The sequence below is a fragment of the Lepidochelys kempii genome, chromosome 1 (assembly GCF_965140265.1).
Source record: "Lepidochelys kempii isolate rLepKem1 chromosome 1, rLepKem1.hap2, whole genome shotgun sequence".
Lineage (NCBI taxonomy): Eukaryota > Metazoa > Chordata > Testudines > Cheloniidae > Lepidochelys > Lepidochelys kempii.
Genome location: NC_133256.1, coordinates 160,043,859 through 160,056,943, shown reverse-complemented (window position 1 = coordinate 160,056,943; position 13,085 = coordinate 160,043,859). Strand labels below are relative to the sequence as shown.

At 38.0% G+C, this 13,085-nt stretch overlaps 1 protein-coding gene across 10 annotated transcripts in view; it reads right to left on the bottom strand.

The window, feature by feature from the left end:
• Positions 1-13,085, bottom strand: part of ERG (ETS transcription factor ERG) — a 204,860-nt gene that overhangs the window by 45,550 nt on the left and 146,225 nt on the right. For 4 of the 10 annotated variants that reach the window (XM_073360708.1, XM_073360751.1, XM_073360699.1 and 1 more), the window contains exons 2-3: positions 1,196-1,472; positions 429-519 (exon numbers count right to left, since the gene is read on the bottom strand). The exons of 4 other annotated variants lie outside the window; for them this stretch is intronic. In XM_073360708.1, the coding sequence (XP_073216809.1) occupies positions 429-519; positions 1,196-1,230 (126 nt within the window). In that variant the 5' untranslated portion in view covers positions 1,231-1,472. Of the gene's footprint in view, positions 1-414; positions 520-1,195; positions 1,473-13,085 lie in introns of those variants that run through there. 2 more of the 10 variants (XM_073360742.1, XM_073360773.1) reach the window with 2 other exon arrangements.

Below are 13,085 nucleotides of genomic sequence, written 5' to 3'. Positions count from 1 at the left end.
AGCACTGCCAACCGGACTTTTAATGGCCTGGTTGGCAGTGCTGACTGGAGCTGCCAGGGTTCCTTTCTGACCCAGCGTTCCGGTCGAAAATTGGACACCTGGTCACTCTAATTTCTGTTGGGAAAGTCTGTGGAGGGCTCCTGCCTACATGCTGTTCCTGGAGTGTGGGTTATCTGCTGGAGCCTTCTGCCCTCAAAGCCTGGCTCCACAGGGGTTGGGCCTGAGGGAGAGCTCGGGGGAAAGGGTTGCGATCCCTTGATGCTGGCTGCTGAGTCAGTTACTAAATTAGCTAGGGATCCTTAAATCCAAGTTTTTTATTTTCATATAACAAGATTTAAAGTAATAAAGTTACTCAGGAGGAAAAATATTTTGTTTTACAAAGTTCTGAGTAATTTTCCATGAAAATATACACACCCCTGACCACGTACCCGCAGCACTGAATGGACTGACATCCAGTGTCTGAGACGGTTTTCTACCCGCTTCTTTCTCCTCTGCTCCACTGAGGAGTCAGTACAGGGACTAAATAAGAATAACACATTATGTAATGTTAACTTTGGCAATACTGATTACCATAAATATGTATAAGAAAGTGTGAATTATACAAGAGAAAGCAGAAGCAAAATTGCAAATATGGCAAGCCAAGATGTTGTTATATGTTGCTTACAGATTAAGCTATCTTCAGAAGTGGCATCAAAATGTCACTCGTTGATTTTATTTACTTAATCTCCCACCCACAATTGAATAAAAAACATGATTTATTCAGCATTAAAACAAAACCTGGCTCTAAATCACATAAATTAAGACAATTTTGGACTAACTATAGAAAACAAATGGAGATGGTAAAGATGAGATTTACTAAATTTGCATATATTGGGATAAATAACTGCAACACAATAGTATCTGCCTCACATCTTAATTATTTTCAATATGCTACCAATGCACAATCTAACACATTATATCACACAAAGGAAAAAAAAGTACACGTATTTCAACTTTGTGTGCAGGTTATACTGACCACTGGAAAGAATATGCCAATTAGTTAGGATTACAGTGGATAATTGAGAGACTGTGACAAAAAAACAAACAAACCAAAAAAACCCAACCCACAAACAAACCCAGGAGACTGAGTCTAGCTTCATATGTCAAGAAAATATTCAATTATAGATGATTTCAAAAGAAAACATGCACAACTCACTATAGGCAATGTGGGAATATCTGTGCTTCTGTCATCGTCTGAGACTGGCTGCTGGGGTACCTGATGTGGAGGGCTTAGTGGCAGAGTGAGCTCTCTGTTACAACTATTCAGCCTTTACTGGCTCCCTTGATGTTTTCCTATTGAGCCCTGGGTGACACCACATGCCTCCTCTCTCCATTGGGAAGGATGTAGGGACACAGGGTGGACAACAGAGTCAGTCTTATTTCATCTCTGAGCCAGAATAAGTTGCACGGGTTGACAAAGCATTTCCATGAGTCTGTGGAGTCAACATATGTAAAAGCATGACCTAAAACAGACTATCCTTACTTCCTCCATGACTCATCATCCTTCTCCAGCACATCAATGGGGCCAGGATTTCACCCCAGAGGTCGATGGGAGTTTTGCCACTGACTTCAGTGGGGCTTGGATTTCACCTCTGGAAATATGCAATATGCTTAACTGCCATTCCACAACTCCTCCCGTCTGCCAGGATTCATGCAATCATACTTTCTGCCATCTGCTTCTTTTCAAACTACAGTGGCTGCAATTGAAATTTCATGATGTGTCAACAGCTACCACACACTTATATCTGAGACTACCACAGCTTTTCCCTGTATTTTAAGTAGAAGATACCTGTGGTACATGTATGGGCACTGTGTGGTGAGAATTGGCAAATACTGACTTTTTAATGGCGTTTGTTGTAAGCTAAATCCCTGTGGTGGTTTGAGCAATTAATGGCCAAAGGCACTTCAGCATTTAGCCAATCCTCAGATACTGCACAGACGAAGCAATACCTAACAATTTAAGGATGGTTCACAATAATAAGAGAGACAGCCTCATATTAAAGACTAATATTCATATTGTAGAAAATACAAAAATTATATTAAGAAATATGGAAATTGTCTCTTGATTACATAAAATCTTCTGATTCAACAAGCAATATGGTATATAAAACCAGACAGTAAATAGCCTTCATCTGTTCCTCCTATACTTCTGCCCATACTATTTATCCTTGATTTCTCTCTGTTGACTAAGATGGTGATCCTGAATTTTCATGTTTCTCCATTTTTAAAAAGCTCTATAAATGACTAAATAATAGTAATTAAAAACATTATTCACTAATTCTTTCCTTGTCAAAGAGGTTATTTGGGAACGGACTTTTTATTATTTAATCAGCTCTAAATTGCAATGAGTAAAAATGACTTTCATATGCCATTCACCTCAGTCTTGAAGGCTAGGAAAGGAATACTCTAACTGCAATTTCTCATATTTGATGCAACATACTTTGTCATTATTTTGCAAATACAAATGTAAAGTAAAAAACTTTAAAAGTTTAAATGTAAAAAATTCACTGCAGATTAGACTGTGCAACCTTGATTATATTGGTGAGCATTTACTCACAGAAGTAGCCCTATGTACTCAGCAATGTGAATAACAGTTGCATGATCTAGCCTTACATGTATTAATAGTGTAACTGATCAACAAAATGTAATTTTGAATATGAATGTCAGTTATATTTCTATTAACTATTTTCATTGCTCAATTTTATGCTCATTTTTTTCACACCCATATGTTGTTACCCAACCAGTTTAGCATCTTCAAGTAGGTCAGTGGGTAAAGCAAAGTAAATATTAATATATTCATAAACAGACCCATTAATAGACTTCCTTTAAACTCGCCAAGTTTTGTACCCTTATGGGAACAGATACTGTAATGGATGGATCATCTTCCTGGATTTCATGACACCTCAGAAGTTAAAGCTCTCAATTCCAGTAACTAGTGGTTGACATGACACGGCATGAAGAGACACACGCTACCATGGCAGACAAGAAAGATTATTCACATATGTGCATGAAATATAATGCTTTGATAAATTATGAAAAATAAAATTCATATTAGACAAATATTTTCAATTTGGGGGGCATAAAGTCCTATGAGAGTATCACCAGCACAAAAGAAAATACATTTTTCACAGAGAGATTTTTTTTTCCGCCAACTCCACAATACTTGGCTTTTTGCTTCTCCCTTGGACTTTTTGTTCTAGTGATAAAAGCACTAAATGTCTTTTTGTATTTGGGTTTGGTTTATACTTTGCTGACAAGTGAAAAAGACAGAATAACAGACTGACAAATAACTAGAACAATAGATACAGTAATGCCTTTAAAATAGGATAAAATAATTAGGACAAAGATGTTTATTTAATCAAATGCATAATTACTTGGCCTGGAAAGCAGAATATAAAGGAAACATGACTGAGATGCTCAACGTTATGAAGGGTATATACAAACTGATCAATTCCTTCTTTTACTCCAATCTCAGAAATTGAGGACACAGGGAAAGATTTTTTTTAAACCAGTAAAATTGAAAACCAATAGAAGAATATACTTCTTAATGTAGCATACCATTAACCAGTGTAATCTACTAATGCAGGAGATTACTGAAAAATATACTGTAGCAGGATGTTAAATGAATTTGGATAATGCTATGAAATAATGGTATTATCTTTATACCAGGTACAGAACATACCCCTCTTTGTCTGAGACTCATTTATGCAGTCTGCTCCCATATCATCATATGGTAGACTGTTCAACATTCCAATAACATACTAAGGGCCCAGTCCAACTCGTATTGAAGTCAGCTGTAGACTTTCCATTCACTTCGATAAGAGTTGGATCAGACATAAGAAAAGGAATTCTTAATATTTAGCTTCACTCTTTCCTCCCATTTTTTCCAAATATGGCCATGATTTGGACCCTCTTTATTACAGGTAGAACAGATATCCTAGATCTTTTTTGGCCCCTTTAGCTACCTGAAATCTGTAAGGAGATGATTTCTCATTCTCCTTATGTCCCAGAAGAAACATATTAAATCTTTTGAGCCTTTTCTTGCAACACAGACCTCCAGAACCACAAAATGAATTTGTTGCCCTCCACTATACTTTTTCTATAACCTGGTCATAATTTCTTAAAGTATATCAGCAAAATGTAAATAATATTCCAAGTGCAGCCTTTTTTAGCCCCTTAAATATAGGAACTGATTGCTTTTAAATGTATTGACTTAAATACATAAACTTTTTGTGGCCCTATTTTCATGATATTCCTCACCATCACTATTAGTTCCTTTTCCCCTCATCTAACTTGAATCCATATTATAATGCTTACTTACCTGGATATTCTCAGATGCAACAGCTTGTATTTCCCAATATTGGAAATCATGTTCTAGACATTTCCCATTTCCCTTGCTTATCTAAACACTACAGTTGGTCGGAAAATGGAATTTCTGTTTTGCAGGAAACTCTGACATTTCAAAAAAAAATTTTTTTTTTATTCTGAATCAGAACAAATAGTTGAAATTTTTTTTCACAAAATGGAAATTCTGAAAAAGTGACTGAGAGATCTAAATTTTTCATTCCAATAATGTCAAAATAAAACATATATATAATATGAAATATATAAGAAAATAGAAGACAATAGAAAATATTAAATATCAAACAATATACAAATATAATATAGTATTAAAATTAGTATTTTAATATAATGTAAAATTCTAAACTAAATGAATCAAAATAATAAAATAAATATGAAATATTTCATCTATGAAAACCAAACATTTTGTCACTATCAACATGAAAAAATTTAAATGATTTGATTTGACATTTTCCCAATGAAAATGTCACCATTGACATGATCCGGAGAAATGTTTCAATTTTGACAAACTGCATTTTTCGATGGAAGACTGTTCTGTCAAAAATTTCTTGACCAGCTCTGCTAAATACTTCCTATTATTCCACTCTTCACTATACTAATCTTCTTACTTACATTTTACAACATCTGAAGATTTGGACAAATGTTTCCACAGCTCCATTTTTCATGTACTAATGAACATGTTAAATAGGCTTTGTCCCTGCACTTCACCTTATGAAACCCCATGTTTGCATCTTCTCTCCATTCCCCCATCCATCTGCCTATCTAGTAGAATTTATAGATGGTTTAGGTACAATAGTGATAAATGATGTATATGAATTCAAAAACATACAGATGTATGTGAAGAGTCATGGGATGTATGTGAAAAGTCAGTTCTCCTTCTTGCTTGAATGTTTAAAAGGATCTAAAAAGGAGCCTTCCAAACCTTTCCAAAAGAAGCGTCATGTTCAAGAGCCAGGTAGCAATAATATATTTCTACCCAGTCACTCTCTATCTTCCCCATTTTTGCGGGTGGGAGCGAGGTAAAAATGCAGTGAAAATGAAAATGTTTTCAAGTGTTGGGGCAGATGCTCAGCTACTGTAAATTAGTATTACTCCACTGATTTCAACGGAGTTACATCCATTTAACCTGGCTGAGTATCTGGCCCACAATGAGTTAAATATCATTTTTCTGAATCAAGAGTCATTGCATGGAATTGTGGTCATAAAAATGAGTCAAACAAAGATCAGCCCATGCTAGGATACGAGCACACGGTACAGACTAATATAACCATTTTAGGTGATTTTTAGCAAAGCTTTCAGAAATTCATCACTCCATCTTGCTACTTTTATTGTGTTCTTTTACATACGTTCTTTTTTTAAAAGTTTATTACACAGCTTTAGGAAGTAGTTCCCTGGGTAGTAAAGCTTCATCTCAATCAGGCTAAAGAATGTCATTTCTACATTGCAACAGATACCATAGGAGGGGCCAGTGGCCAAACAGTCAATGATAGCTCACAGGACATTGGGCAATCTTTCAGGCTGACAACTCCACACTATTCAGGTCTGAAACATGCAACACAGGGTGCTGGAATAGAGCCCTATGCGGGACTATATTTTTAATCCAACTTCTGTCCCGACCTGCAGTACCCATTCCCACTCACTACCGCATTGTTTCTTGCATTTTTATCTTGCTCCCACCCGCAAAAATCTTAGATCCTGCAAATCCCACGAGAGAGAGAGAGAGAGATTCCCCCATGCTGCTTTAAAACCAAACCAAACCACACCACACCAAAAAGGTTGGTTAATATATTACATATATAAATTTTACCACTAAAAGAAAACAAATCTTGCTTAAACCACGTAAAAATACTTTAACTCCTGTTATAATAGACATCAAATCTCTTTCTAGCTCTCACTTAAATGTAAGTATTAAAACCTTTATTTAAAAAAAAAGAAAAAGAAAAATTGCTTTACATTGCTGAAATTACATTTATGACAAACTGACGAGAGTTTTAGTGTTTTCCTGCAATTTCCCACAGTCTGTTTTTTTTGCCCACCCAATCCTGCCCACAACATTTTACCCGCTCCCTGTATTATGGCAGCGGGTCCTGTGGGATCCCAGTCCTGCTGCAGGGCTCTACACATGCTGAAGGCATTTCAGCCTAAACTTGCAGCCTAGTTTACAGCCAAATCTTTGAGCCTTGAATTCATTGCATAAGGCAATAGTAAGTGAAACGAAAGTCTAATGATTAATGCTGAAACCTTGCTACAGCTTATTAGATCATGCCATTCTTACAACTCTATTCTGACCATCCTCAAAAGAAGCATCATCAACAGATACACAATAGTCTGTGAGGAATATGTTGGAAAAAGTTACAACCTCAAATACAGCCACCTGCTTCAGGAGCTGCAGCACACATCTGGAATGTGTTTTACCCATACGCCTCTGAGACTTGGAATCATTTGAGCAGACTGAAATCCACAGATTATATTCATGAGAGTGTTCAGGAACAACAAAAAGCCTTGGCTAGTACAAGATAGGAAAGACAGGTGTCGTCCTCACCTCCACCCATGAGAATCTTATTTCCAGTTCAGTTAACATCCTCCATCTATCTGAAAAGGGCACTTGGGAAGCCAGTGGTAATCCAAGTAAAGGCCTGGTGCTGCCACTTATCTAATATCTTGACCTCTTGCTGGGAAAAATACAAAGGATATTTTGAAAGCAAGGGAGAGACACTGCTACAGTCCCACTTGTAAATAATAATAATGAAAATAATAAAATCCAATCCTAAATCAAAACAAGTTTATGAAATTTAAGGCCAGATTTATCTAAGAGAAAAAGCCCTGGGTAGGTGAGATCTGATCCTGCAGCCCTTATTATGTGAGTCATTCTCTTGACTTCACTGGAACTCAGATTGTGGATAAGGACTGAAAGACTAAACTAAGGCCTGGGCTTCACTATGGGGAAGTTCAAATTAAGATACACAACTTCCGCTACGCTATTCGCATAGCTGAAGTCAAAGTATCTTAGTTCAAGTTCCCTGGTCGTCCTCATGGCGGCGAGTCAACTGCAGCGGCTGCCCCGTCAACTCCACTTCCTCCTCCTGCTGAGGTGGAGAACAGCTGTCGATTTGGGGATCAATTTATCACGTCTAGATGAGATGCGATAAATTGATCCCCAATAGATCGATCACTACCCACCAAACCGGTGGATAGTGAAGACGTAAGTATTAAAAGGTTTTATATTTTGTATTGTAATGAAAATATTGTTTTTCTAATTACTAGAAATGCACAAAGCTTCAGTATAAATTATCAGATAATTTTATTGTATAGAATATCATTTCCAGAACATCCACAAGCCTCTATAGCTCTCAAAAGTTCTTTATAAAGAAAGACAATTATCATTTATACCCATTTTAGAGATGGGGAAACTGAGGTATAGTGACCAAGAATCTGGGACTAGATGCTAGGTCTTTCTGACTCCTAGCTTAGCACCCTCTATTGGGCCATTCCTTTCTCCAGTGCATAGAGACAACAATATAACATCCAGGAGATTTGTGGACAAATCATCTCCATAGATCAGAAAGTCTAAATGATTGCCTGACTTAAAGACCTCCTTTTTCACAATGCAGTGTTCCACAAACCATCTGAGAATAATTTTAAGTAACATACACATTTTTAAAAACTAAGGTCCCAAACAAGAATTAAATGATGGAAATAGAGAAACCATTTCACTCATGCCATGTTCATCATACAACATAAACATTGTCTCATAAACACAGTGTACGGCGTTGTTATGCTTTCTTATAAGATTATACAGCAGTCTTGTTCAGCTTCAAAGATTAAAGCCCCAGTCCTACAACTGGCTTGGTATAGGCAGACACCTGTAGAGCCCAACTGATCTCTTAGCATGATTTCAATAGGGTGCCCAAGGGAACAGGGTTCTGCTCACACAGAGCAAGTGGCAGGATCATGGCACAAGGCATTACATTAGGTCTCTGATAGGGAGCTGACCTCAGAATTCACAAGACTGGGGAATAGGCATCCCATGATAAAACAAGACGTTCTTCCACCTAGGCACAGGTGGATCTAGTGCCTTCATTTCTTCCACGCAAACAGCAAGATCTATTGGTCAATCCTTAATGGCTCAGATGAGCTCTAACCTTCATGTATTAATTGGCCACTTTGCTATTCAAGCAAGTGGCACATTGTGGCTTGTGACTGGTTCAACCTTCCAGTAGCATCATCATTATCTTACTACATAAAATCTCTAAAGTGGGCAAAGGTTTATGGCCTCGTGCACTGATGTCTATGAGCATAAACATGTTTCCTATACAAAAACAAATTGCTGATTATTGAGCTGTTCTGGCCAAATATCAATGAAATGACAATGGCTGAGTATTCAGATGATGCCTGCTCATCTAATTACATGATATTTCAAGAATAAGAACTAAAAAATATAGAATACAGCAGAGGAATAAGGGGCAGGTCTTATCTTATTACCATGGATTATAATAGTTATAAAGATACTAAATGGAAAAATTAAAAACACACACCTCAGATACTGAAAAGAAAAATTAGAGAGATTTTCAAAGGCAAAATGAGAATTAGATACCCAACTCCCATGACTTCCAATGTGAGTTAGGCACCTCACATGTTTTAAATCTCTCCTTTAAGGAGCAGAAAGCCTAAAATCAACATAGTTAGACTGGTTCAAATCTGGAGTAACACAATGATCAATCAGGCCCAGAATATTTATTGCTAAACAATTAGGTCCACACAAACTCGAGTGCCAAAAAATACAGTTGTATTCTTCAGTAGTCCCGTTGTATGTGTAATATTAAAGAATATCTCACTTTGAATGTTTATTTTAGTACTTCCATACTGTAAAACACTGTAACACTGAGGCATGTAGGGCTATTTCTTTAAGCGATTTAAACAGATTCCGATATTCCTTTTCATTCTGATATTTTTCTCAGCTATAAACTTTGAAAGCCATCAAACTATTTTACCCTTCAGTTTTGTTGATAACTTTTGGGACTCAAAAAAAGCTGAAGAACTGAGAGTACTTGGATCAAAAATTCCTTTTAATCTGTCGGACCAGTGCCAGCACGCTGCCTCTCCCGCACTACTCCAGCATTGGACCTTATCAATCTGAAAGAGCAGCCAGCCTTCTACTTTGTTAAAAAGTACAAACATCTGTTTTTGTCTCAGTCTTCTTTCAAGCAAAGATTCGTTTGGCAAAATGGGTGGCAGGTTTTAAAGTGGGCCACAGCCCAAAAGGAAATGAGCTGAGGCTGCATGCCGCACTTGCTAAGAACTTTTCTTGCTATTAGATCAAAATGATATTGTGAAATTTAGTCTCTTGGCCAAAATAGCTGCACTACCCTATACACAGATATCATTCTAGTCTTACAATCCTATTCTTTCTGAGCGTCTATACTGCATCGTTGGAAACAACAGGTAGCTTCAACAACCTAAATATCATGTCTTGAAGAACTGTGTTTTATCAAAGCTACTCATCTCAATATGGAATTACAGTTTGTATGTGAATGCAGTTTGAGGCCTTGTGTTTTTGAATTTGCAATTTATTTACCCAGGAAATCTCAAAACAAAGACATCATGTGATTTCTTTTATCTTATTTAAGATTCCAGTGAAGCTGATTAAGCGAGGAGGGGTTCCAGAGACATGCTCAAAGTTACATAAGATTGCAAACATTAACAACTGTTCTTCCCACCACTTAACCATAACCTACGACCACTTATTATATCCACAATGGGTGGGACCCACAAAGGGACTTAGGGGCTGCAATGCTGAGCATCATGGTGCCTACTTGTAGGTGACTAGAAAATCACAGGAACAACATTGTGATCCACAAAGCCTGAGTTAGGTGCGTAGGGTCACTATACAGTAAATGAGGAAAGATAGGTGCCTTAGAACGTGATCTGCAAAAGCCAGTATGCTAGGTGGGGGCTGCCTAAGGTAGCCAATGATAGATGTTGATGAGAGGGGTGTGAGCTAAGCCCTGCCCCTCTCTCAGAGATATGTTTCTAAGTGTGGGCTGCAGCGAGGTGCCTAGCTCTGCTTAGTGATACACAAATGGAAACCAGCTTGGAGTCAGGCAGGTTAGGTGCCTCAGCAGTTTCTTGTAGGAATGGGTTAGATGCCTGCCTCACGCTGCACAAAATGGCCAGAGGAGGCATAGGTGGCGGTGCCTACCTTATAACTTTTAGCCTAATGACTATTTAGGTATTTATCCAAAGTGAAACAGTCATTAGGCCAGAGAGAGAGAATGACTCTGTAGTCCAGTAGTTAGGGCACCCATCTGAGAGATGGGAGATCTGGGGGCCAATCCCCCTTAGTGCAATCACTCTTTCATTATTTATGGAACAGCTTCAACAGGGGAAATGGAGAGAGCCCTGGAACAGATCATCTCATAGCTTAGTGGTTAGAGCACCTGCCTGAGAGAAGGAAGACCCAGGTTCAAATTCTTTCTCCCCTTCGGGCACAGAGGGGAGGAATTGAACCTGGTCTCCCCCATCCCTGGGGAGCGAGGTGAGCACCTCCCTCTGTGGTCAAATTTTGAATTGGACTGGATCTGGTAAGGGGCCTCTGAGCATGCCTCCTGGATTGGGGATCCTTAGGCGGCTGTCTATTTTCCCCAGTTCATGACCATTCTGGGGCTTAGGTTGGAGATGTGTGTCCAGACACCTAGAGGGAGACAGCAGTGCACTTGCCCGGGGCAGAAACACAGATGCCAAGGGAAATTTTACCCTGAAAAATTAGGCGCCGAGTGAATTTAGGCACATACAAGGTTTGGTGGGAGTTTTGTGGATTGCAATGGAGCTACAGCTGGGACACAGGTACCATCCTAGACCAGCAATGGGGGAATCACACACAACACCTGCAAAGGAGGTGTAGAAATGGCCCTGAAGCATTCTCTAAAACCAGAATGAATTTTTTAAGTGGGCCCACTGTATATGTGCAATATGACTGCCTGTCATGATAGCTTTTACAGTATATAGCCTAACATGCCCTCTCACAATAGTTTGTAATCAGTATCTTAATTTGTACTTAAGGACATTTTAACTTTGTCTTTGGCTCTGATCAAATGAATATCAAGTCCAATGCTATAACAGTAAAGACCTGATTCAGCCACAAACACAATTAAGTCCCAATAGGACTTCAGCACATGCATCAAGTCAAACAAATGCTTAATAGTTCTGTGGGTATAGATTTATGCATGTGTTTAACTTTAAGCAATACTTTGTTGAATCAGGGCCTCAGTTCAGTACAAACATTTTTTTTAAATGTAACCAGAGTACAGTTAGAGGGTTATCTAAAGGATACAACTGGGTGAGATCAGGTATTACATATATGACTAATTAAAGAGATCTGGCTTGTAATATATTGTAGCATACATGTAAAAGAAAGAAAATGTAGGTGTAGATGATCACTGCACCAAGAAATGGATACGAGTAAACCTCAGCAAGCTGTGCATATTTGTATCCATAGCAGATGTAGACAAGCATAGATTAGTTGAGCTTCTGATGCTTGATATAGTCAGTTCAATTCGAAGAATTGTCTGCAATTCTGCTTCAGAACGTCTTACCATTGCACCATCACTAACCTCTACAGTCAACAGAAATGCCCAGAGCATTTAGATATTTATATTAGAGTAGGGAACATTAATGGTGCTTCTTCCCCCCCCCAACCCCCCACAACTCCGGGCACAATGGAGACATTAGAAATGTAGTAAAACTAGATGACTAATAGTCATTTGTATGTGAAATGAAGCAGTATTCATACAAAGCTTAAGATACTTCAAAAGAAAATACTCTGATTTGTTTATCTTCCACTTGTTTTTATAAATGCCACAGAAAATATTGCATGTTATACATTAAAACATACATCTGGGAGGAATGCAATCAGTTGCTCTTTTATTGTTTCCCCAAACAAACCCATTTCCTACAAGCTGTTCCCATATCTTTTGTGCCATATCCAACTTCCCAGAAAAACAGCAGGAAAACAAAGTGTGAACTCAAAACAACCCATTTCCACAGAACAATGCACTATACCAAGAAGAGAGGGGGAAAATAAAACAAAAACAAAGCAAAACAAAAAACCCGCTGTTTTGGTACCGCCAAGGGACTTGAAGAAAAAAGGAAGGAGGAACTTTAAAAGTCACAAAGAGGAAGAGTTGTGCAACTGCAACTATGCAGTAAGCATATTGCCAACTATTTCAAAGGATTTGAGGTTTCAAAATCATCCAGAAGCTTAACTGATTTTCACCTTGGGTTTTAAGGTTCCAGGAACACCTTTATATGTCCAAGAGCCAGAAACGGCTGTATCATTTTATACAATGTACAAGTCATGATTTCAATTGCTTCAGTAATGAATGTAAACAAATGCAGTTTATGCTTCCAGCAAAAATAGAAGTTCATAACATAAAGTACGGCAAACGACACACATTATTCTATAAGAAGAATACAGAACATTTAATTAATTTAATTTATTTCCTGGATGAACTGTGCAATCTTTGAAGTTCATGAGACCCATTTAAACCAGGAAAACCCAAGCACTGAGCTCCTGCAGGTATTCTGCACATAGTTCATGGAGACACATCTGATAAAAGCCAGTGAGAAATGTCAGTGTTGTTTCTAACTCCTATTTCCATATCTGGGTTGTCAAGGACATAAAAACA